This window comes from Epinephelus lanceolatus, chromosome 20 (assembly GCF_041903045.1).
Source record: "Epinephelus lanceolatus isolate andai-2023 chromosome 20, ASM4190304v1, whole genome shotgun sequence".
In the NCBI taxonomy this organism is placed as follows: domain Eukaryota; kingdom Metazoa; phylum Chordata; class Actinopteri; order Perciformes; family Serranidae; genus Epinephelus; species Epinephelus lanceolatus.
In genome coordinates, this window is record NC_135753.1 from 6,256,454 (window position 1) to 6,282,272 (window position 25,819).

Consider the following 25,819-nt stretch of genomic DNA (forward strand, 5'->3'; position numbering starts at 1 on the left):
GCTTAGAGGCTTTTATTTATCTTTGTGTTTGATCTGCAGGCTGGAAATGTAAAATAGAGCCCTGTGGGACCTTCAAGTGTCTCTGCTTTTTTTTTCACGATGCTGTCTCAGTGGGCAGATTGGACGACATCTGACACAATTAATGTGAACAGCAGATGGGGATGAGCTGGGGATGGGGGGTGTTTAGTGAGGGGGTGGGCAGGGGGGACTTCAGAGATAAAAGATAACCTTTATTGATCCCACTCATATACATGGAACAGCAAAAGAAAGCAGATGCAAAATAGCTAAAATGAGTAAAATATATTTTATATAATGAACATGTATCATATGAAAAATTGAATATATAAAAAAACTTAGTAGGCCTTCATCAACTCAACTTTATTTTCAATTTGTGGGGTAAATTTATGAAATAATTTTTCTCATTTTTTTAGGTTATACCTAATTGACATGGGTTGGATTTTGGGGCTGTACATAATAATAATAATAATAATAATAATAATAATAATAATAAATATACAAAATTGTGAGTTGTGTATATATTCAATTTTAAATTTTTTTTTTTTTGGAAGGTGGAGAAGAAGTAGGACAGCATACCTTCAGTACTTCTTCCTACGCCTTTTTGGTCATCCATATATTTAACAATGCGTATTTATGTTGTTTATAAGCATTTTCATATTGAGAGTTTGTTATAGGATTACTATTCATTTTATTTATTTATTTATTTTACATGTTCAAAATAAACTAAACAAAACTAAACTAAAACTATTTTAACTCCCTATGCAACCAAGTGCATCAACAACAACAACACACAAAACAAAATACAAAAAAAAAAAAAAAAATCAATGAAATGTATACATCAATAAATAAAAGTCAATACAATAACAATAAAATAAATTAAACTCAAGGGATATAAAGTAATGTCAAACAATAATAACTGAAACTCTAAAAAAAAAAGTAAGACTAACTTTACTCCAAATTAAAAGCCAGATATAAAAACAATGCAATACTCTTTAAATCACATCAAACATAACATGTAATTACAAAGTTAAAAAAAAAATCCATATTCCTGCAGTCAACATTTTACTTAAATAAAAGTACATAAGCATAGAAATATAGCCTAATGAAAGTACCCATACTGGCTCATTTCAAAATAATATATATTATATTATTGGATTACAATTATTGATGCAGTGATGTGTTTATTGCTTTGATGTCACAGTTGGTAAAGGTGGCAAATTTCTGCAGGTCCTTAAAAAGTCTTTAATTCTTAATTGCCACAAACATTTGATCTAATTTCATTTAGCCAACTTTTATATATTTTTATCAAAGTGAAAGTCAATGTTTCTGAACCATCTGAACCACTGTCTTTTCACTTTATACTTACACTTACCTGTTTACCATTTAAAATGTAAATTAACCCAACTCACTCTAATTGCCATATCCTCAAAAATCTAGCTCTGCACAGGACCACATTATCTTTATACTAACCTGTAATGTTTTGATAAGTTGTTTTCTGATACCTGTAAACAAGCTGAGTGCAGCTAATTTTAGTTATCTGGCTAATTTAATCTATAATAATACATTATAGTTTATTTGTTAATTTATATTTTTTGTATGAATAATCAGACACATTAGGAGGTGCTGGGCTTGCGGTCCGTTTGCAATGTGCAAAACAGGGTAGAAAAAACACTGATTTTTAGTGTGAAACTGCTTTTTTCAGTGTTTTTACTAGTTTTAATCACCTGGTCTGTTTGTTTCAGAGAGGAAAAGACCTCTGTGGATAATTCAGCTCCTACTAAAAACCTCCTGAACAATGAAAACTGAAGGAATTCTAACAGGAGAAGTGTCAGCTGGTTGTAATCTGCAATCCTTACTGCTTGATGCCACTAATGCCCGCTAAATTTGACACACTGTTTCTTTAAATTAGTTATACAATGAAAATATTTTTGAGTGATTTAGACATGTTTTGGAATTTTCATAAACATATATATAACAAAGCTTAAGTCACTGTATACTCAAAACTTTTCAAAAACATTCTGTTAATTCCAAACCGTTTTCAGGCCTGGAAAACACTTTTTCAACTATTTGACCCATGAATAATTATTTTAGTCATTATCTTAAGCAAAACATAAAAACATTTGCTGCTTTGAGGCTTCTTAAAAGAGAAGATTTGATGCTTGTCTTTATCATATGTAATGATAAACTGGATAGCTTTGGATTTTTGGACTGTTGGTCGGATAAAATAGACCATACAAAGACGTCACCTTGAGCTCTGGGAAATTATGGAGTAGTTACTATTTCCTCTCTCCTGCAGGCTGAGGAGGCCCACATCAGACCTAGCTGCCTTAACTGACCTTTGACCTTCGACCAGTGGAGAACAGCAGGACTCATCGTCATCATTGTTATCATCATCTAGCCTCCTCATCATGATGCAGCAGAGAGTCAACTGATAAAATCTGAAAGATGACAAAGAGTAGGAGGAGGAGGGAGCCGAGAGACGCTGAGTGGGAACAAAATTAGGACAAAGAGGATGTGAATGTGACACTGACCTTTTCCTCATGTGCTGTTCATTGACCCACGTTCCCTGTAACAAACTCAACATTTCAATCCAGCATCAAAAACCAAAAAACTTCCAGCTTCTTAACAATGTAGAGGACGGCAGCAATGATTGTTGATTCACAAGCTGTCATATTGAGTCGCTGAACACCATCATAGATGACGACGATTGTCTCTTACTGATTAAATCTGGAGCTGAAACTGTTTCAGCCAAGTTTTTATAAATTTAAAAACAAAGACAGCAAATAAGATTGTGTTACAGATAAAGGGCAAAGACAACCAAATCTCATCAACAAGATTGTACAACAAACTGGAGATACACTGGAATAAAAGTAGGAAAAGAAAACGATCTACAGTTTGTACAGAAACACATTTTTGAACGTCAGGAATCAAAGCAGAGTGAGAATCCACGATGACGCATCTACATGCTGGTCTGAGCTCAGAGACGACGGAGAAGGCTCGCTTAGAGCTGAATGAAAACCCAGACACTCTGCATCAAGACATCCAGCAGGTACACAGCTAATGCTAATAGCTAAAGTTAGCATGATATTGTTGATATTTAGCTCAAAACAATTATTTTAAAGCATAAGATTAGTGTCATATGGCTCTCAGCTCCAAGCCTGTTGGTTCCTAGTGAAGATCTTAAAAACACACACACACATATATATATATATATATATATATATATATATATATATGTCATGTTTAAACTAGGATTACAGCTTTGCGGTTGTATGTCTTGCAAAGCAGTCAAGTAGGTTACAGTTTACATCCATGTCTGCCCACATTCATATATATGTATATGTATATATATATATATATATATATATATATATATATATGTATGTATGTATGTATATGAAAATTTTGTCAAAATCAGTGTATGAATTACTGAGTTAGGGCAAAAAACATGTTTTGTGAGGTCAAAGTGACCTTCGCCAAAATTCTTATCAGTTCATCCTTGAGTCTGAGTGGACATTTGTGCCAAATCTCACCTCTGACAACCAAAATCTAATAACTTGATTGTTGAGTCCAAATGAACGTTTGTGCTAATTTTGAGGAAAATCCCTCAAGGTGTTCTTGAGATATCGCAATCATGAGAATGAGATGGACATAAGGGTACAGTGACCGTGACCGTGACCTTTGACCACCAAAATCCAATCAGTTCATTACTTATTCCAAGTGAACTTTTGTGTCAAATCTGAGGAAATTCCATCAAGGTGTTCTTAAAATTTCATGTTCATGAAAATTAGACTGGCGCAAGGTCACAGTGACCTTGACCTTTGACCTTATATCACCAAAATCAAATGGTTTCATTGCCAAGTCCATGTGGTGATTTGCACCCAATTCAAAGAAATTCCCTCAAGGCATTCTTCAGATGGTACAGTCATTAGAATGAGACAGACAAGGTCACAGTGACCTTGACCTCTGACCACAAAAATCTAATCAGTTAATACTTGAGCCCACATAGACATTTGTGCCAAATTTGAAGACATTCACTGAAGGTGTTCTTGTTTTCACAAAATTGGGCCGAGCAAGTCTAGAACACAGTGTCTCCGTCCACTGCTGGTGCTGAGGCATAAACAGCTGCTCACTGTAGTTTTTAGCAAACACACAGGAGGACACAGTGACTTTGTTGGGGACTATTAATCCACATGTGATGCTATAGTGAGTATTTGTGGCAGCAGAACAGTGTATATGTTTTTAACAACAATGGAGGTAAATGGCACAGAGAAAGAAGATACATCAGGCTTTGTAACACACTCTATACTTGACACATTCACTGTTGGTTTGAGTAAACATGAACAAAAATATATAATGTGACCAGACTTATCCTTCCAAAGCAACTGCACGGAGCTGAGCATGGCTGGATTAAACTGGCCTCTACAGACCCCCATCACCTGCCCTCTGTGTGTACCTTGTTACCAAGTTTCCATCAGGTTCAGTGTAAGCAGTGCCTCTATGCTGTAATAATACTTAATTTTTGTTAGCTTGTGGAAATTAAAGTGGTAGTAGACAAGTTTTTGCTTTGAGCTTTGACTTATTATTATGAATTAAATGTCAATTGCACAATGTAAAGGCTTTAGAATAATAACACCATCTGTGTTTAGATTGGTTGCTTATTAGTCTGACTCACCTGATGTAGACTGTGGCTATGAGCCTGCCATTGGCTGGTTATTTAGGCCAACATTCTCCCTCCTTCTGCTTTCTGCATGTTACCGTTTTCAAAATTCTGTTGCTGCTGTCAGTGGAACTGCTCTCCTCCTGGAGAGTCTGCCCGGTTCACTCACACAGATACAGAAACATGTCCATTATCTCATTAAATTCATTAATAACTGTTAGGTAACCTTAGCCGTGTGATGCTAACAGTTAGCCCTGTCCCTGTGTGTGTGTGTGTGTGTTCCTCCCCAACACTTTTTTGCAAGGACACCGTCTCTGCATTCTGGGTTTAGTGCTGCCCAGGCCGATTGTGATTGGTTTAGAGAAACAAAATCAAGTCAGAATTTGTTTCCCCTGTAGCAGAATGATTTTATTCCAGACCTTTGTCAAGCACTGACTACGCAAGACCGGTTCCCTATAAATTTTGCTTTTACTTTGCAATTCTATCTGCAACCGGGTGCAATTGCCCGTTAAAATGAAGGCTCAAAGGTAGTGCATCAACCATTGTGAAGCCAAAACTGGAAGACATAGCGCTTTTGTTTATCGTGGTAGCTTTCAGTAGCCAGTTACCACAGAGTATTAACGTAAGTACTTTGCTGTTACCATCCCCAGTAGAGGAAATTACAGATGATGGAAAAAAATGCAGTGTGTGTGATGTGTTGGTGGTCACTGCTAGGCTCTGCGGAAACCAGAAAATGATCCAGCTATCTTTGTGACAGCGGCGCCAACAGTAGAACCAGTTAGAACTGCTTGGAGGGGGAAAGTTGAAAAATAGTCTGATTACACTTTAAATACAATTTTAAACTGTATCATGTGAGTGCAATATAAACAAAAATAATAAAGTTCTTGAAATTGGATTTTGACACAGGGTAACAAAACTAGCTCATAAAGTAGGACCTGTCTTTGTTTATATTGTAGTTATAGCGGTGCAAATTCCCAAACAAATGAACAACTAGAAGGGCACAGACCTTCACAACTGTGAAAAATAATTTGTGGATCCACCCCATGACTTGGATCTTCTCCAAAATTTACTGGGTTCTTCCTTGGGCGATGCTACACCTTTCCACCAATTCATGAAAATTGGACTAGTAGTCTTTCTGTATTCCAGCTGACAAAAAAAAAAACAACTGAAAACATAACCTCCTTGGTGGAGGTATTAACCAGTAATTAAATTACAAAAACCAAGTGACATGCAGTAAAGCTGGAGAGTTTGGGGCCACAGGACGTTTGATTGACTTAAAGCTGAGCCTGCCAAACTGAATATGTCCCAAAATGGTCACCATACAGAAGATTCGTCCTTTTGATTTAGATTATGATGAATTCTTTTCTGTGGTGCCACCCTCAGGACAATGTTTACTTTTTTTTTTACTCCACCAACGGTAAAGTCATTTAATTGAAAGAAGTCCATGTCCTGATCATTCTAATAAGTCAGCTACAATATGTTTGTCTGATGGCAGAATTGTGTACATGTTTTTAATTCGAGGTGCGGGACATGATCGTGACACGGCCTGACATCGGTTTTCTGCGGACGGACGATGACTTCATCCTCCGTTTCCTGAGAGCCAGGAAGTTTGACCAGGTGGAGACGTTCAGGCTACTTGCCCAGTACTTCCAGTTCAGACAGCAGAACCTCGACATGTTCCAGAGCTTCAAGGTTGGTTTCTGTTTGAAGGAGAATCTACAGATCAGAAGCCTGGGAACTAGATGAATCCACAAGCTTATTTGATCTGGCAGATGTGTCTGGTCAACCCAATCGCCGGTAAAAATGTTGGATATGTTGAAAATTTTCATTTCAGCAATGCTGTGGTTAATGCATTATTATGTTTAAACACAAACCCACATAGTTATGGTTTGGCTTTAAATATCCAGTTTTGAGGGGCATAATCCTGACAGCAAAAGCAGTGATATCTCTACAAAAACAAATCACTTTACATGCCACTATCCCCACTGGAAAAACAGCTAAGGTTTGCTACAAAACACCCATGTTTAGTGTCTAAAACGTTGCTGGAAGACACAGCAATGAGTCACTAAAAACCAACCTGTTTTGTTGTTTGTTGGTCTGGCATCTCGTTTAAGTGCCATGCCATCCACCATCCCATCCACCTCCTGGTGACAAAGTTAGCTCATACACTACGTCACTTTAGAAATGTTGATATGCTACGCATGCCAACATTTTTCTCTGGTGACTGGTCTGGTCTGCCTCACGTTCAGACACATTTCCAGCTGTCCAATCAGGACTGTTTATCTAATATGGGGTGTTTGTGAGGCGATAGGCCTGCTCATTATTGATCACCAGTTTTGCTGTACAATGCACGTCTGTTAGATTTGTATCCCGACTTGCTCTGATGCTGTCTACAGATGGGCTACAATAACCTCATGCTTTATGCCTTATGCAAAATATGTGACAACGCCATTTGGGGTTTGTCCACCTTAACGCTGTGATCCATTTATCTCTGAGGTCAGAGGTCGTAGTTGGGAATGACATCACACCTAAGTAGACTGCAATCCAGTACAAGTCAGAAAACCAGGATGTTGTTAGTATTACCAGTTCTAGCAAGTTTTTCTCTGTTCATTTTGTACGCATTTATGCACCTTTTCTGAAAATTCAACGATATGGATGAAATGGAGCAGTACCACCAGGACTCCTGGGGGCAGTGTAGCATGTAAGTGAGATACGACCATAAGAGTTGACAAAGACATTCAAAAAATGCCGGAACGGAACACATCAGTAATATTGTGAAAATAATTCTCTGTATACTGCCGCCTCCATTAAAAGGTACATTATTATGACCTCCTCCATCATTGCCTCATTTGTTGCTGTGTGAATCTTTTGACTTGGCCCTCTTGTTTCATCTCTTGGCTATATCTATGCCAACATAAAGGATGCAAGGAAGTATGAGGGCAGTGACGTTTACAACGTCTGAAATGGATGTATCTATTTTTGTATGTAAAGGGAATATAAATGAGCCCTTCTGCTGCTTTTTGCACATACATTGTAGCAAAATGTCTACAGATAGAAGTAGAACAGGACTGTGTGTAAGACTGTTTCAATGAGACATAAATAAGACAGAGGTGCTAATTAATATCATAGCTTTCACTGCTGTTGATGTGCAGAGCAGCTATCTTAGATTTTGAGTTAGGGTTTGGTGATATTGCTCCAACTTTCTGAGTCGGGAATCCGTCTTCAGGGGGTGTACTTTTTTTTAAATTCACTTATTCACAGACATTATTGATGCTTTACATCATGGACCATCTCTTCAGCTGAACTCAGTTTAGCGTTTGTCACTTAGCACTACGTCACGTTTCGTTGCTAATTTGTTGTCTATCCAGCTGTGCCCAGGTGCATTTTGGTCTATGGTCGTTGATTACTAAATCACACCTGCAAATTGACATGGTGATGTCAGGTTAGCAGATTGAAGCTTTGACTTTTAAAATGAGAGATAATCATCCACTGCGTTGTATTCACGAAGTCTGTATCCTAGGTGGAACATGTTGGAACAGTTTTGCCATCACAGGAGTTCTGAGGAATGAGGCCTTTTTTCTGTCAGTGTATATCATTACAGTCCACAACCCTCTCACTGTTACATGTGTCAGGTGGATGACCCCGGTATCAAGCGGGCGTTAATGGACGGTTTCCCCGGCGTGCTGGAGACTCCAGACCAACATGGCCGAAAAATCCTCATCCTGTTCGCTTCCAACTGGGACCAGAGCAGGTAACACACACACACACACAAACACACACACACACACATCTCTATTGACTGAAAACACAAAGAACCTGATGAGTCATTTCTGTGGTTAAGACTCACAGCGTCACACTTTGCTTAACTATTGATTAGCTGTCGATAGATACCTGATCACTCCCTCCTCCTCCTCCTCTTCCTTCAGGAACTCCTTCACAGACATCCTGCGAGCGATCCTCCTTTCTCTGGAGGTTTTGATAGAGAACCCGGAGCTCCAGATAAATGGTTTCATCCTCATCATTGACTGGAGCAACTTCTCCTTCAAACAGGCCTCTAAGCTCACACCCAACATCCTCAAACTGGCCATCGAGGGCCTTCAGGTACAAACACACACCTGAAACTGGACTGACCTCCAATCTGATCCACCACTTACCATTAATTAATCTGATCCACAGTTTACTATTGATTAATCTGATTCAGAGTTTACTATTGATTAACCTGATCTACCCTTTACCATCAATTGTTCTGATTCACAGTTTACTATTAATTAACCTGATCTACAGTTGACCATCAATGAATCTGATTCAGTTTACCATTAATTAACCTGAGTCGCTGATTACCATTTACCTGATCCACAGTTGACCATCAATTAAGCTGATTCACAGTTTACCATTAATTAATCTGATCCACTGTTTATCCACTGTCCTCTTATGATGTCGCTGATATAATTAAAATGTGTTCTCATTACATACTGTTTCTACCCTTGTTTCCTCTCCCCTCTATGTCTCCTCTTCGTCTTCTCCTTTCCTGATTTCCTTTCTTTCTCTTGTCTCCTCTCTTTGTTTAATTTCTTCTCCTTGTTTGCTCTCCTCGCCTCTTTCTTTCTTTCTACCCTTGTCTCCTCTCCTTGTTTTCTTTTCTCCTTGCTTTCTCTCCTTGTCTCCTCCTCTTGTTTTCTTTTTCTCCTTGTTTGCGCTCCTTGTCTCCTCATCTCTCTTTCTCTCTCCCCTTGTGTCCTCTCTTTGTCTCCTTATCTCTACCTTTCCATCTGTCCTTGTCTCCTCTTCTTGTTTCTTTTTTACTCATTGTTTGCTCTTCTTGTCTTCTAACCTCTCTTTCTTTCTCTCCTTGTCTCCTCACCTCTTTCTTTCTTTATCTCCTTGTGTCCTCTCTTTGTCTTCCCATCTCTCTTTCTTTTTTTCTTCTTTCTTTCTTTCTTTCCTTGTCTACTCGCCTTGTGTCCTTTCTTGTCGTCTCCTCAGGACAGTTTTCCGGCTCGATTTGGAGGGATCCACTTTGTGAATCAGCCATGGTATATTCACGCCATGTACACAATCATCAAACCGTTCCTTAAAGACAAGACCAGGAAAAGGGTGAGAACACACACACACACACACACACACACACACACACACACACACACACACACACACACATTTCTATCCTCATTCCTCCTTTCTTTATTTTTTTTGTTATCTCTGATCTTCTATCATTTCATCTCCATCTTTCCTTTGTCTTTCCTCCATAATTTCTTCTTTATCTTGTTTCTCCTTTTTTCCTTCTTCTATTATTTTCAATTTCACATTTTCTCTTTCTTCAACTATTTTTTTTATCATTAACACTCTCCTATCCTCATTTTTAATCTCTTCCCCTTTACTTGTACCCTCTCCTGTTCTCTCCTTTCTTCCTCTTGTTTTCCCTCCTCTTCTGCCTTCCTCTCCTTGTTACCTCTCCTTTCTTCCTCGTTTCACTCCTCTCCTCCCTTCATCTCCTTGTCTCATGTCCTTTTTACCTCTCCTTTCCTTTCATCCTCTTGTTTCCCCTCCTCACCTTGTTTCCTCTCGTGTCCCCTCATTCTTTTATTTACTCTCCTCTCCTTGCTTCCTCTCCTTGTCTCCTTCCTTCTCCTTGTTCCATCTGCTTTCCCCGCTTCCTCTCCTCCTCTTCTTGTCTCCTCTCCTCTCCTTGCTTCCTTTTCACCTCTCCTCCTCTCCTTGCCTCTTCAGATCTTCCTCCACGGTAACAACCTGAACTCGCTCCACCAGCTCATCCAGCCCGAGTGTTTGCCGTCAGAGTTCGGTGGGACTCTTCCTCCGTACGACATGGGGATCTGGGCTCGAACACTGCTTGGACCCGATTACAACGACGAGACCGAGTACACACTGACCTACGATGCGCTGCATGTCAGGGAGAACTGTGGAGGAGGAGGAGGAGACAAGGAGATGATGAAGAGGTGAGGAAGAGTCCATCTGTTGGTGGAAATTTCGAATGAGATCAACAGGGAAATAAAAGAGGGGTGACCACATGACGATGGGGTACATTACTTTTTTTTTTTTTTTTTAATTCTCTGTTCCTTTGGGCTTGAACATCTGTGTTTCCTTTCCTCTTTAATTCCTCTCCTTTCCTGGAACATGTTGTTTCAACTCACCAGTGTTTTAATCCTATTGTCTAGTGTCTATTTACAGTAAGAGTAGACTAACAGCTGAAAACAGGGCTGTTTTTCTGACACCATGAAAAGCTGACAGAGAACATTTTACTGCACCATGAATACTTTTACTTAAAGTACTATTCTGATTAAATACCTTTACTTAAAAGGTCCAGTGTGTAGGATTTAAGGGGTCATATTGTCAGTAGTGGAATATAATAGTATATTTTCTCTAGTATATAATCACCTGAAAATAAGAATCATTGTGTCACTGTTACCTTAGAATGAGCCGTTTATATCTACATAGGTCCTTGTCTGCGCAGATCGCCATGTTGCACTGCCATGTTTCTACAGTAGCCCCCAAACCTTTAACGGGGGAAAAAAAAATGGTAGAAACAGTCACTGTAGTTAGCAGCCCATTTGCAAGGAGGACTTTAAAAAAAGAAACTACTGATGTTTTCTTATGTGAAACTTCAGTTTTTATGCCTCCGTGTTGGCGATTGCCTTGGCTGCAGGCAATATCTTTCAGGTTGTCTGTCCCATTCCCCCGTGAATGCAAAATCTCGAGAACCACTTGAATTTTGGCACAAACGTCCACTTGGACTCAACAATAAACTAACTAGATTTCGGTGGTCAAAGGTCAGTGTGACCTCACAAAACATGTTTTTGGCCATAATTTAAGAATTCATAAATTAAGACAAAATTTCATGCAAATGTCTGATAGGACGAATTAATGAAGTAATGATATTTTATATCCAAAAGGTCAAAGGTCAGCTTCACTGTGACATAATAATGTTCTGCATAAAACACTTTTCTGGCCATTACTAAACATCATATCTCGTTAACAGAAGAGGAGACATTTGATCAGATACTGAATTGGTGACACTAATCTTGAAACTGCGCTGATTGTATAGATCGTCTGTGCTGCCACAGATGTGTGTGAGGCATCCATGTTTTCACAGACATTGATGTAAACTGTAACTGCAACTTGAAGGGCTTGCAGGGGGGTATATACATGAGGCAGTAATTCTAGTTTTACCAGTTTAAATCACCATCTCCATTTGTTTTGGAGAATAAGAGACCTCTGTGGATAATTCAGCTCCCACTAAAAACCTCCTGAACAATGAACACTGAAGGAATTCTAACCGGAAGAAGTTTCAGCTGGTTGCACTCTTACTTTTTTTCTTTTGCTGCTTAAAGACTTTCACTGTTGTATGTGTGTTGTATTAGTACTTTTACTGCAGTAAAGGATCTGAATACTTCTTCCACTACTGGTTATCACATGTGTGTGTGTGTTTCAGGTCTCAGTCAGCAGTGGAACCAGGAACTCTCCGACAAACGGACAGAGAGACTAGCACACCACTACTTGCCCTGGACTGAACACACACACACACACACACACACACACACACCCTAGAGCCGTCACACACGCAGATCTATCAGCACACACACATGTACAGATGACAACAAACCACAACATCCACTTTGACACACTCACCAGCTGTGTATTAAGCTGGTGGATCTGAACTTGCGTCCTTTAGTCCTGTTGACCTGAACTCTGACAGTGACTGCACGTCTTGTACAGGACACACACACACACCCACCCACACACGCAAACAGTCTGTCCTGTCTCTGAGCCGTCTAATGCCTCCCAGCTGAGCCTCTCTCCAGCCAGCAGCAGCATCTGTCCTGATGTCCACGACGATACATAACACACTCTGATGAGTGTTTGTTCGTCTGCTTCACATTTTGTTAATTCTATCAGAAACAAACAGGAATGTATGACAAACACAACTGATCTTTTTCTGTGAGCCAAGTCATAAAAGGATGTGTTGAAACTTTATTTAAACCTCAGAGAACAGACTGACAAAAACAACAATGAAACATAAAGTCATTTCAATAATTAAGAAGCATTTAAAGCAGGTTGCACCAACAAGGATTCAGTCAATCAAAGTTTTTTTAAATTCTGGTTCAACATGATTAACCCGCTGGTTTAAATATTAATCCATATAGTTTCAGAAACGAGCATCTTTCCACCAAACTCCACTCACTTTTTTGTTTAATTTTGGTGAAATATGTTTTTACAGTTGTTTTTTTTCACAAGTTTTAAATATGTTATTTTTCAGCAAGAAAATTTCTCAAACAAGAATCTTTTCACCAAACTCTACCTCCTTTTTTAAATTTTTTTTTTGTGAAATATATGAACGCAATTGCACAGCTGTTCAGTTTTAGAAACAAGCATCTCTCCACTGAACCCCAGTCACTTTTTCTTTTTATATTTAGTGAAATATGTTGATACATTTTTACAGATTTTGTATGAAATAGACCTTATTGCACATTTATTTGTTTGACTTCTATTTTGGGTGTTATCATGCTCTAAGTTTTGAAACTACAGCTCCCATAATGCTTCAGGGGAAGTAAAATGGAAAATAATGTTGCCTTGGAGCTACACCTTGAGGGCTTTTTACATTTTGGCAATTTGTCTTCATTACAATTATGCTGAATTATCTATTAGCAGCTCCTGTTTGCAGCGTACCCATGGCTGTACAGACAACTATCACTGGATTACTGTGATACTAAGAAAAACCTAAAAACGTGATGATTCCCAAGCAAGTTCTGCATTTATAAGACCCTTCTTTTTTCTATGATTTTTCAGTAGATTCATTAATGTCACATTGAATCTAAAAATACACCTTTCATGTCTGTGAGTTAAAATTTGAATGAATTATGAGTGTGAGGAGTGTGATTTTTGACACTCCTCCTCCTCCTGCTTACCTCTCAGTTTGAAAATCTCTGGAAGTTGATTGACAGAAAATTATGCACAAACAAATCTGATGTATAATTAATTGCTGTAAGTCGTTTACCAAAAGAAAACAGTTTCTCCAAATGTAAGAATTACCTGTTTTTCTCTGTTTTACATCATTGAAAAACTGAATGTGTTTGAGTTTTACACTGTTGGTTGACATTTGAAGACTTAAGTTTAGACCCATTTCATAGACTAAAGAATGAATTGGTCAAACCAAAATGATTTTTAGAAATTAATTTAAAGTTGCAGCCCTAAATAAAGGTGTATTAGTAGAACAAACTCAGTTTAATGATTCAAACCAGGTGAATATTGGGTTTAAATTCATCAGATGGAAAACTTCCACATTAATCTTGATTAATTTAGGTTTAGATTTGGAATGATAACATTAATCATGTTTAATCCAGGCTTAAAGAGAATCCTTGTTGGTGAAATTCAGCCTTAAATGTTTTAAAAAGAGGGTTTATCTTCAGTGTTTTCTGAACTGTGAATCTAGAATCTAAAATTAGTTTCTGGATGGTTCTGACATGGCGGCTCCATCACTACTCCAACATCTTTATACTTGCTGGATTTTTTCCCTCAGAATACTTTGAATTTAACTGACTTTTAATGTCCTGAAACCTGAAAGGGAAATAAATTCAGTGGAGGAGGAAACATTTCCACATCAGTTATCAGAGGAAGGAAGGACAACACAAAAAAGAAACTTCACTTTGGGAGAAAAATTTCACCTTCTTTCTTTCAACAACAAAAACCAAGGCAACTTTGCACAAGCATTACAAAATAAAAGTACTGTACATGTCACCACAAATCTGCAGATACTCTAACTGGATCACATGCATGAAAACTTCAGTTCTACCAGAGTGAAATATTTCTTTTTGAGTGAAGTGAAGAAACCACAGGATGCCAAATTATCACCTTTAACCTCGACTGCAGTGAAGGGAAAGATTGTTTTTATTGAATCTAACTTATTATTATGAAGATTGTATATTATTGTTATAAGTATTATTATGCTGCAAAAAAGTGACACACTTGGCTGAACTTATCGTGAGATATTTAAAGTCTAATTATCTTTCATTTCTGCAGGGTAACTTATTTTAAACTAGAAAATCTCAGAGCAACAACAACTCGTTGAACGTCATGTTTGCAGGTCGATAATTTCACTTTAAAAATATCTTGATATAATGTGGATTATTTGTAAAATAAAAAGGCCAAGTTTGTCAAGAGTTTTTGCAGTGTGTTTGACTCATCATCAGGGCTACACTGAGCAGTGATCTGATCTCCACTCGACTGTCATGTAATGTATTTCCTTTCAATGAATGTATAGAAGTAAACATTTACACCAACGTGACAATGCTGTGTTTCATTTAATGGAGGGGATTTTATTTTGAAAGGAAAGATGTTTTTTTTCTAAATACAGTAAAACTTAAACTCTCTCACTTTGTTGTTAAATACAAAGTACAACTGTTTATTTTCCTGCAGTGAAAGAAAAACTGTATGTGATCCTGAGTAAATATATACATAAATATCATTATAGTCTGTAAAGAAACCTAGCTGATAACAAGAGGAGACAAACGAGGGGAAGAGAGGAAACAAGGAGAGAAGAAGAGAGGAAGAGAGAACTAAGGGGATAGGAGAGAAGTGGAGAGTGTAAAGAAGTGTAAAAGACGAAAGGGAAACAAAAAAAGGAAATAAAACAAGGAGGGAAGAGAAGAGGAGACAAGGAGGAGAGAAGAAGCAAAGAGAGAAAACAAGGAAAGAAGAGGAAAGGAGGAGAGGAACACGGGAAGAATGGAGAAAGGAGGAGAGAAAACAAGACAAGGAGAGGAGAATGGAAGATGAAAGGAAACGAGGAAAAGAAACAAGGTGAGGAGAGTAGGGGACGAGAGGAGACGAGACGAGGAGAGGAGAAGAAAGGAGGAGAGGAACATGGGGATGAGAGAAGAGGAGACATTCCCTGCGTTCCAATACCCATACTACCATACTATTTAGTATGCTAGAAAAAGAATTAGTGTGTCCCAATACATAGTATGTCAGATGCAGTATGCCAAAAGTACCAGGATGTTCTACTACATCCGGTCACATTTCGCAGTATGCATGTCAGCATGCTTCTTTGGCCATTCTGACCCACAATCCTTTGCGCAGCAGAAGTTACGTCACACTGAGCTGCGTGTACAACCAACGCCCACACTTCCTTTCATACATGGTTTATTTAATCTGAGATACTAAGACAATACATATTAGGACTGCAATGATCTGATTATATACTGTCACATATCATACAGTTTTGCAAGAACACGGTTACAACATTCAACTTTACTGTGATTATAGTATAATCAATGTTAGGGTTCAACTATGACTACAATATAGAAGATTCTACCAGTACAGGCAGTGATGTAAGTGTGGTATAAATAATGAATGAATATGACTAAATATGAATACACTATGGGCCAGGTATGAGCAGTATAGACTAGTAAATATATAAATAGTAAAAGTCAAATACATATTAAGTAATGTAGTAAGAATGTGCAGGTATGTTACACTACAAATAAAAGTAATGTGAATGTAAGGCTGCTTCATGTGCAGACAGAATATAGTGCCAGCAGCTGCATAGCTGTAAATATATTTAACAACAAACATCTGCCAGCAACAGAGAGCTATGTGTGAAGGGGTTAATATGCCTACTGGTGACTAGTTCAATAGACAGGTCACTAATAATAGGCTTGGGACTGTTTATTAGAAACAACAACATACATGACGACATAACAGCAACAGAGCTCTCTGGCACCTCCAACGGTATGCACAGCTCTGGCGAGCTTGACGAGAGGAGATTTGCTGCATCTCCGAAGTACAACAACATAAAATATTCAAATGTGGCGCTACGGACGGCAGCGGAAGTGAGCAAGAGGGTCGGAGTTCAGGGAGCGATGTGATGGCGGACGTAGTGTGTCCCAATAGTATGCATACTGCATGCATACTGCATATTACACTACATACTTTTTAAGGGCAGCTGCAGTACATACTAAAAGTATATAGTAGAAGTATGCGATTTGGAACGCAGGGAAGGAGAAAAGAGGAGGGGAAAGGAAATGAGGACAGAAGACAAGGAGAGGAAACAAGGAGAGCATCCACTGGTTATTTTAATCCTTTAACCTTCGTTGAAAAGTTTTACGCTCATTAGGATACCATTAAAAAAAACACAGAGTCTGGAGAAGTCACGTGATGCGAAGAGAGTAGGAGCATCAGATCCGAGCTCCCAGACTAAATACACCTACTATTTTGAACAACTCAGAGATAGATTAATACTGGTGAAATAGCATGACCAAAGGAATATGTCACAGCCTGCATTCTACTCCCCTGCCCTCCCTGTGTTTTTTCACTCTACCAGCCAGCAACTCCCACCTGATCACCCCATTCCACTCACCTGCCTCCACAGCTGCAGCTCATCTGCCAGTCAGCCAGGTATTTAAGCCTCTCTAGCACACACACTCTTTGCCAGATTGTTTTTCACCCTCATGCAAGACATTCCAACACTTCTTACCTGCCTGATCTCCTGTTACAGATCCTGCACCTGCTTGTCAGTTGCCAATCTGTGAGACGCCACACACTGCCTTGTGTGTGTGTCCTCCTTTCACCTACCTGCCCACTCCTCAATCCATCGCCTGGCCTCTACTTCTTTGCTGCTCATCCTTCATCGGCTCTGCTGCTTTGCTGGACTGCTATTCTGGTTCCAGACCCCTACCCTTCTCACGCCATCAGCAAGCCCCTCTTTTGTTACCTCTGCCTGCTGTCAGACTGAACTGTTTGGATCTGCGGGCTCACGTCCTCATTCTCTGTCCCACTTCCGAGGTCGGCCCGGTCAATTCCCTGGCCCCTGAACCCAGAGACTGTGTGTGGGCTCTGAGCCTGAAGAATGAACCAAAATATCTTCGTCAGCTCAAGTTCCTGTTCCTCTGTGTATAAATAAAGGTCATTACCAACTATCACTGACTTGCTGCATTTGGGTTCAATCACGCACCTTACAGAGTAATGTTGTTGCGTGAACTCTAGGCAAAAACACCTGACAACAGACAGGTTTTACAACACAAATCTCGGATAGTTCAGCTGGAATCAGGGATCAAGGACAAAATGGCGGAAGGCAAGGAAATAGACTTGGATGGCGGAAATGGAGGGAGATGCTGAGGAGTTTGAATGTAGAAGCGACAGAACATCAGAAAAAAAGAAAATGACAATGGTGCATCGGGTCACAATGAGAGTGGAGGAGGAGAGAGAAAGACATACATGTTTGGAATGAAGATTAGGGGTTTGATCGAAGGGGCAGGAAATGGAACACTGTCAGAGAAACACACGAGCAAATTGGATCTAGAAGGAAGTGGTAAAAGTCAAGCTGGTCGATGTCAAATGGTCTGGTTTGATGGTCATAGAGTGCATGTCAAAGAAAGATGGAAAAGGCACTGAAAGTCGAAGTTTTGGAGGGTGGGATGCATATGTATCCAATGGCATGTTTCCAGCTCAACAAGAGAGCCCCAATCCAAGGTGTTGTTGACGGGGTCTCACACAGAGTGGAGGCTTGGAAATTTAATGACAGTTTCAGGATGAAGAAATTTGATAGCGAGACTCAGGAAAAGTCCATTATGCTGCACTTTGATTTGGAGTACTTGCCAGATAAAGTGTTTTTAGATCATTTATCATATCCAGTAATGCATTTTGTCACCAAACCATTTCAGTATAAGAGCTGTTTGTTTGTGTGTAGAGGGGATTCTGAGACCTGAGACAGAGAATCCCCCAATCCCAAATGGATCCCTTACAGACTTGTTGACTCAAGCCCTAAGCCCTTACAGACCTAGGACCAATGCCATTTCTTCCCCTTAGCCCTTGTCTTGGCCCTTCCCGTTGGTTTTGCGACACCACTTCCCCTCACTTGAATGCGCAAAACCAAGGGGAAGGGCCAAGACAAAGGCTAAGGGGAAGAAATGGAATTGGTCATAGGTCTGTAAGGACTTAGGGCTTGAGTCAACGAGTCTGTAAGGGATCCATTTGGGATTGGGGGAATGAATGTGAAGGAGATTGTGTGAAAGGAGCTGAGTGTGGTCTTTGCAAAGACGAGCATTAAGCATGAAAGGCTACCTGTCCAAAAACAGGCTGGAGGACCAGGAGAACTCAGGAAAGCTCAACTCGGGAAGAGCCTGATCCCAGCAGCCATACTGTAGCTGTGCTGAACAAAAGATCCCGTTAACTCAAAGTGTCCACCTCTGTGAATGAACATGTGGTGTTTTGTGATGCCTGTGATATGTCTGTCCCTGTGATATTTGTGATCGATCTCTATAAATGTACAATTAGTGGAAACGAATTTCCCTCTGGGATGAATAAAGTAAATCTAAGTCTAAATCTAAGAACAGGTCCAGACACAACACTATCAAGATTGTCAACCTGCCAGAGCGCACACAAGGTGCTAACGGCAAAGACTTTTTCCAGATGTGGCCAAAACATTCTGAACCTCACTGTGAAAAACGGTAGGATTAAGATGGACAGATGCCATAGCAGTCCTGCACAACTGTGGACGGAACCAACAAGACAGAGGGTCGTCTGTGTGAGGTTACCATCACCAGGAACAGCATCTGTTTGAGGATTTTTCACCCGTGGTGGAATACAGATGACGTGTGTTTCCGGAGTCAAAGTAGTCACTTCCAGCACTGGGGATTCCCTACAGCAGTGCTCCTCAAACTTTTAGTGCCCAATGGGCAAGCCAAAATCTCAAGGCATACCTGTATTTGTATCTGTGCACAGTAGCTTGTATTATGTGTGTTATCACTCTTATCATGACATAAGACAGTAAAAACAAGAAAAATAAGACAGGTTTATTACATTACAGAGCACATTTGAAAGCTGTGGCAGACTGACATGGAATGCCAAATAGAAGAAAATGTTTGGGCATCAGTCACAGAAAATACACATACTATTTTGAGATGGAATACTGATAGAGAATTTAAAATTCTACACAGGCTTCATTGTACACCACTATTGAGGGGCAGGATTGGTCTGAGCTCACGCACATATGTTGTGGAAATTAGTAAAGATACAGAAATTTTGGGGAGAGGTGAAAAATGAAGTGGTTACTCTGATAGGGTATGATTTGGAGCCATCACCTCTTCACTGTATTCTAGCAGACAAAGTGGACGATGCGAGGAACGGCCATAACGCTAAACTGATTGGAATGCTCTTGCATATAACAGGGAGGACTGTTTTCAAATTTTGGATCTTTAAGGACGTCCCTGCACTGGATGACTGGTTTAAGGTGGCATGGAGAACAATCCCTCTGGATTAACTGACTTACACCCTTCATGACAACATTGAGGGATTTATCAAAATATGGCAAACCTGTCTCGGACACAGTGGACCCCTCGGAACTGGACTGGTCTATAGCATATCCTAGTAATTTGTATTTGATTGATTAGTTGGTGGTGATGGTTTTTTTGTTTGTTTATTTGGATCATGATAGTAAGGTTGGTACACCTGCTGTTTGTATTTGGTCAAAGGTGGTTCAGATGATGAAAAAAGTGGTTCTGTGAATATCCGGAGATGGAGGTATATGAAACCATGGCTGGAACCTACTGGAAAAAAAGACAAAAAAACAAACAAACCAAAACAACAACAACAACAACAACAACAACAACAACAACAACAACCACCTGTGGAAAAACCAGTGAAACACAAACTGGGACAAACAAATACTGTTGCCATTGATGCCATTGTTGCCAACAACAACAACAACAACAACAACCTGTGGAAAAACCAGTGAAACACAAACTGGGACAAACAAATACTGTTGCCATTGAAAGAATTTGGAATATCGAGACACAAAAACACTCTTTTGTTTCGTGGTTGCAGTTTTTTTGGATTTTTATTTATTTTTAATATAAATATAAAACATCTTTTATAACATCTTGTGTTTCCTTGTTCACTGTGCAAATGTGATGAAAAAGTGAAATTAAAAACTGAGTAAACTGAAAGAAAATGCATAGTGGTGAAAGTTAAGGCTTGTTTAATTTAAAACTGTGTGTGAGACATTTTAAAGTGTAATGACGGAGATTCTGTTCAATCTTTTAGTGTTTCAACTCTCATCAAACTCCAGAGAGCTGGTTTTGGTTTCTTTACAATTAAGAAAGCAAATAAACTGGAAACAAACCTGAAATCATGGTCATTTCCAGATCTAAGAAATACATTTTGAAATCTGAGGGGACCCTGAACCTGGTCCTAACAGGGTTAAGCCGGGTTAAACAAGTACCGTGTGTTTGTGTTTTGGTTAAAGGTTGTAAAGTCAGTAGTAACTTTTCACTTCCATCCTTCAGTCTGATGGTTTTGATCCTTCGACAGACAATTATTTAGTAGTTAATCCACAAAGGAAGCAAAAACCATCCCTAGTCCGTCAGTCAAAACGTGCCATGTGACTCTCCTCAGACTCCGGTAGTCAGTGTTTTTAGCAGTTTATCCACAGAAGAAGAAGAATCAGCTGGTCCGACGAGTCTATCCAACTGTTTTCACGAGGTCTGTGCTGGTTCCTGGTGGATCTAAATGGGGCTCAGAGTCTGGCGCTGGTAAGCTGTCAGCTCCGGGTGCCACACATCCACGATGAAGATGAGGCGGTAGCTGTCGGCATCTTGCCAAACCTCGTGCTCGAAGGAGTCGTCGAAGATGAGGACTTTACCTTCCTCCCATTCCCTGTGACACAGCACATGAAGAAGAATGACATGTTAGTGATGTTTATGTCTGCCACCAGAGATCCAAGGTGTTTTTAATGGTGGATAAAAAATGACATTAGAATGAATGAATAGAAAAATAAATAATTAAATACAGAAATAAGTAAATCAGTAAAGAAATATACAAAGTAAATACAGGAATAAATACATAAAATTGTAAATAAATGCTTAGATAAATATGGAAAATAAATTCATAAATCAAGATATAAATGCAGAGGTTAGGACCCAACATACTGACACAGAAACACAAATAAAAAAAATGTATGTCAGCAAAAATGTAGAAATTAATTCAGATATTTATTTATTCAAGTCCTGAATACTTATTAGCTATTATTTATTCATGCATTTATCTATTTATTTCTATATTTATTCATATTTTTTACTTTATTTTTTTTTTTGTACAATTTAAAATACACAAAATGAAAAAAATATTAAGCATTATAAAGTGCAGGGAGAGGCAGAAAACCAAGTGGGCTTATTTGTTACAAATTGTTAAAACTTAAATTCAAATTGCAACATTTATTTATTTGTTTATTTATGGGTTCATTTATATCTGTATTTACTTCAACAGTCATTATTCTGTTATTTATTTATTCCTGTATTTATTCCTGTTTGAATTTATTTAATGAATCCTGTATTTATAAATGCATGTATTTATTTATTTATTTATTGATATTTAAAGTCATTTTTTGTTCTCTATAAAACCGGCACACCTAAATAGAATGCAGCTGACTTTAAAGTTATCAATTATATCTTTTGCTGCTATGATGAGACAAAACATCTGCTGTGAGAGGGTATGTTGTCAGGACTACAGGGATGTCTGTCCAATTTGGTTTGAATAAATACGAGACGTGCAGTGCCCGATTAGATCAGATGGTTTAAGTGTGGTGCTAATAACGGCAAGGTCACGGGTTTGAACCGCATTAAAAAATTTTACCAAAGAAGTTAAAAGAATTTGGAAAATCAACCACCTAATTCTGATCAATTATTTCTTGTGTCTAAGTGAATGTTTGTGGCAAATTTGAAGAAATTCCCTCTAGGTGTTTTTGAGATATCGCATTTACAAGAATGAGACAGAAAATCCCAAAACATAATGCCTCCTGCCATGGAGGTTGCTGGCTTGGAGGTAGGCATATTCAAAATTCATTTGTGTGTAAAAGTCTGAGAAGAGATGTTCAGCAGGATCCAGAAGGAGTGACTAATTGCGCGGTGCTAATAAGGCCAAGGTTGCAGGTTTAATCCATGAACAGACCAAACAGCTTCTGAAGCAACACAGCTTCTGAAGATGATTTAGGATGAAGAGGAAACGGTACCTGGTCTGGTCGGTGCAGCGGATCCTGCAGCCCTGTTTAGGGATGACGAGGCCGAGGTGCATCCTCAGTCTGCAGTTAGTGGGACCAGTGTGAGGCCACACATGAGTACCTGGCTGCATCACGGAGAACTTAATCTGAACACAAACACACATTAACATACATATTAAAAAAACATAAGCAGATTATCAGTTATTTTTAAGTCTTATCTTTACTGAACTCACTCTATAATCAGATCAGAGTTATTTCAAGATATTTCCTGGTTCAGAGGGTAAATGCCCAGATTTTATTTTAAATTTAAGCCCAGAGTTTTGGGATATTTTTAGCAATGAAATCCGTGTAATCAGCATATGGACACATCTAACTGCTCAGTATCAGTCCACAAACATGTTTATACTGTGCTGAATCAAACTTAAGAGGATCCTAATTATAACGTAACATAACACCTGTTTCTGGACAAAAATTTCAGTAATAATATTACAGTTACCCCCCAAACAAATATCTCTTTACAATCCTACTTTGTTGTCACAACCTACTGATTTGAAATCCAAAAATCAATCCAGCATCCCTGGATTCATTTTCATAATCGTCACTGAGCACGTCACAGAGCAGTAAGCTAGTTTGGAAGATGGAAACACTTAAATTCAGCGAGAAATATTCCCATTACTTTGATTTTGTCAGAAGGAAAGATGAAAAGAACACCACTGCTCCAGGTAGTGGCACTAAGGCCCTGCGTCCACCAAACTGTTTTTTTTTCTCAGCTGAAAATGCCAGGCGCTCCTCAGGAAACGTCCAGCTGGACAGACACTTTGGCGGCTTCTGGTTGCTATGATACTGAATATCAATGGAGGTAAAAATGTCAGTAACACTTGGTCTTTGTGGAATTTGTCCCACTCCTCCTTTATTGTGATTGAAAGGCTGTGTAAAAAGTGACAGTGACAAGCACGGTGTTTTACCCAAAGCAGAATATTTTTCAACTCTTAGTGCTCAGAAAAAAAAACCAAAACAGCCAAACAGTGCTTAGCACAGAATTGAGCACATCATGGCGCTTCTGCGAATTGTGGCGTAGCTGAAAATACCCAGTGCTCCCGTTGCAATAAATCAGAAAAATATGGCTTAAATTTTATGAGCGCTCCAATGACGTGGTGAAGCTTCAAACAATCATTTGTTTTTGTTTCTAGCTGTGGTACTGTTTAATTTAGCTTAGTTAGCTGATGCTATGCTAGATTTTTGTGTATTGTGGTGCACACAAGGATCCAAAGGGGTAGTGAAATGTGATGTTAAAATGCAGCCTGGGACAGTGATCAAAAGCATATTTTTTCAACCAAATAAAAACTTTAGATGACTTTAGGTCAAGGTGCTTTGTGGCAGGTAGCAGACACATACAAGTCTATGTCCATGTTATCAGGCAGTTGAGCAACACTTCAGCGAAGATTCAGCAACAGTGTAGCTGGTATGCTGTTGCTGTGTTGCTCATAGTGTGAGCACAGCATCAAACTCTTTCCACTGCCCAAAACACAACCTAAAACCTCCTGAAACACCTACTACGACTGACAGCACAACAATGTGGAGCTCCAGGAGGTACATCCCACCAAAGGTGAGCCCTCTGCAGCCATGGAGGTCGACTGTAGCCCTACACTGGCTAAACAACAAAAGCTGGACTTTAATGGTGGTCAGCTGCAGACTGCAAGAGACAAAGAACTTATGAAGCTTGTGGCTGGGTGAGTGCTGGATGAAATGTTGCCTATCTCCACATCTGACTCTCCGTCTTTCAGACACAGGCAACAGAAGACCATGGGTGTCACCTGTCACCAGGGCATTCACAGAACCTGCCTTGTTACTATAAGCCTGTCATTCTTAATTTCAGGGATAAATAGAGGGAAAGACAGTGGAGCTGAGTATGACCACAGTGTAATTGTATTTATCCTCTAAATTTGGTGATAAGAGTTTTATATTCTGAAACCAAGACTTTGTTTATTCAAAATCAACAAACCCTCAAATGACCAAAAATAAGATGTTGACGTAAAATTCACATTTATCTAGAAATGATAGAAACTAGAATTACCACCCTGCGGTTGTATGCCTCTGCGTACCAGAACATTCTCTTACAGTTCATATCCATGTCTGTGAAAACATGGATGCTTCACACACATCTCTAAAATCACCACAGTTTCAAGATTAGTGTCATCAATTCAGTATCTGACCAAATGTCTCCCCTTCTGTTCCTGAGATATGATGTTAAGTAATGGCCAGAAAAGTGTTTTTGCAGAACATTATGATGTCACAGTGAAGCTGACCTTTGAACTGTTGGATATAAAGTGTCATCACTTCAATATTTTGCCCTATTAGACATTTCTGTGCAGTTTTGTCATTATTAGTGTATGAATTCAGTTATGGCCAAAAACATATTTTGTGAGGTCACACTGACTTTGACCTCTTACCTTCACCCACAAAATTGTAATCAGTTTATTTTTCAGTCCAAGAGGACAATTGTGTCAAATTTGAAGTAATTCCCTAAAGGGGTTCTTGAGACAGAATGAGACAGATGCAAGATCACACTGACCTTGACCTTTGACCACCAAAATCTAATTAGCTCATCCTCGAGTTCAAGGGAATGTTTGTGCCAAATTTGAAGAAATTTCCTTGAGGTGTTCTTGAGTTGTCATGTTCAGAAAGATGGTACAGACATACATAAGGACAACCTGAAAACATAATACCTCCAGCCACAGCTATCCAGTCAGTGTGTGTGTGTGTGTGAGCGAGTGTACCTGTCCTCTCTTGCAGCCTGTAGCCTCGGGGTATCTCTCCAGCAGTGCACAGGTCTTTGGAACGCCCTGACACCCATTTCCTACTTTCTTACCTAAAAACAAACAAAACAAAACAAAAACACAAAATACACTGAAACCTCACTAATGCTACAATTAACTTTCATACTTAACTCATCAATGATTCTGTTGATCAATTAAAAGTCAGAAAACAGTGAAGACTTTTGTTTTTATTTTGAAGTCTCATACAAAGACATAAAGCACAAAATACTTTAATCACGTTTGAGAAACTGCAACTACATCTTTTTTTTTCAGATAAATGGTGAAATTTGTTTTATGATTTTTTTTCTTCTTTAAAAAGAA

The 25,819-nt window shown here is 39.0% G+C and overlaps 2 protein-coding genes across 14 annotated transcripts in view; one reads left to right on the forward strand and one right to left on the reverse strand.

The window, feature by feature from the left end:
• The first annotated feature begins 2,482 nt into the window (after nt 1-2,482).
• Nucleotides 2,483-14,973, forward strand: LOC117264851 (clavesin-1-like). The gene is made up of 7 exons (XM_033639141.2): nt 2,483-3,067; nt 6,200-6,370; nt 8,311-8,429; nt 8,605-8,779; nt 9,662-9,772; nt 10,406-10,632; nt 12,126-14,973. The coding sequence occupies exons 1-7, from the start codon at nt 2,969-2,971 to the stop codon at nt 12,202-12,204; spliced, it is 981 nt and encodes a 326-aa protein (XP_033495032.1). The 5' UTR covers nt 2,483-2,968; the 3' UTR covers nt 12,205-14,973.
• A 5,520-nt stretch (nt 14,974-20,493) lies between these two features.
• LOC117265014 (aspartyl/asparaginyl beta-hydroxylase) overlaps nt 20,494-25,819 on the reverse strand; it is a 55,192-nt gene continuing 49,866 nt past the window's right edge. For all 13 annotated transcript variants that reach the window (XM_078162936.1, XM_078162929.1, XM_078162935.1 and 10 more), the window contains 3 exons: nt 25,460-25,551; nt 22,695-22,828; nt 20,494-21,343 (listed from right to left, as the gene is read on the reverse strand). In XM_078162936.1, the coding sequence (XP_078019062.1) occupies nt 21,193-21,343; nt 22,695-22,828; nt 25,460-25,551 (377 nt within the window). In that variant the 3' untranslated portion in view covers nt 20,494-21,192. The remainder of the gene's footprint in view (nt 21,344-22,694; nt 22,829-25,459; nt 25,552-25,819) is intronic.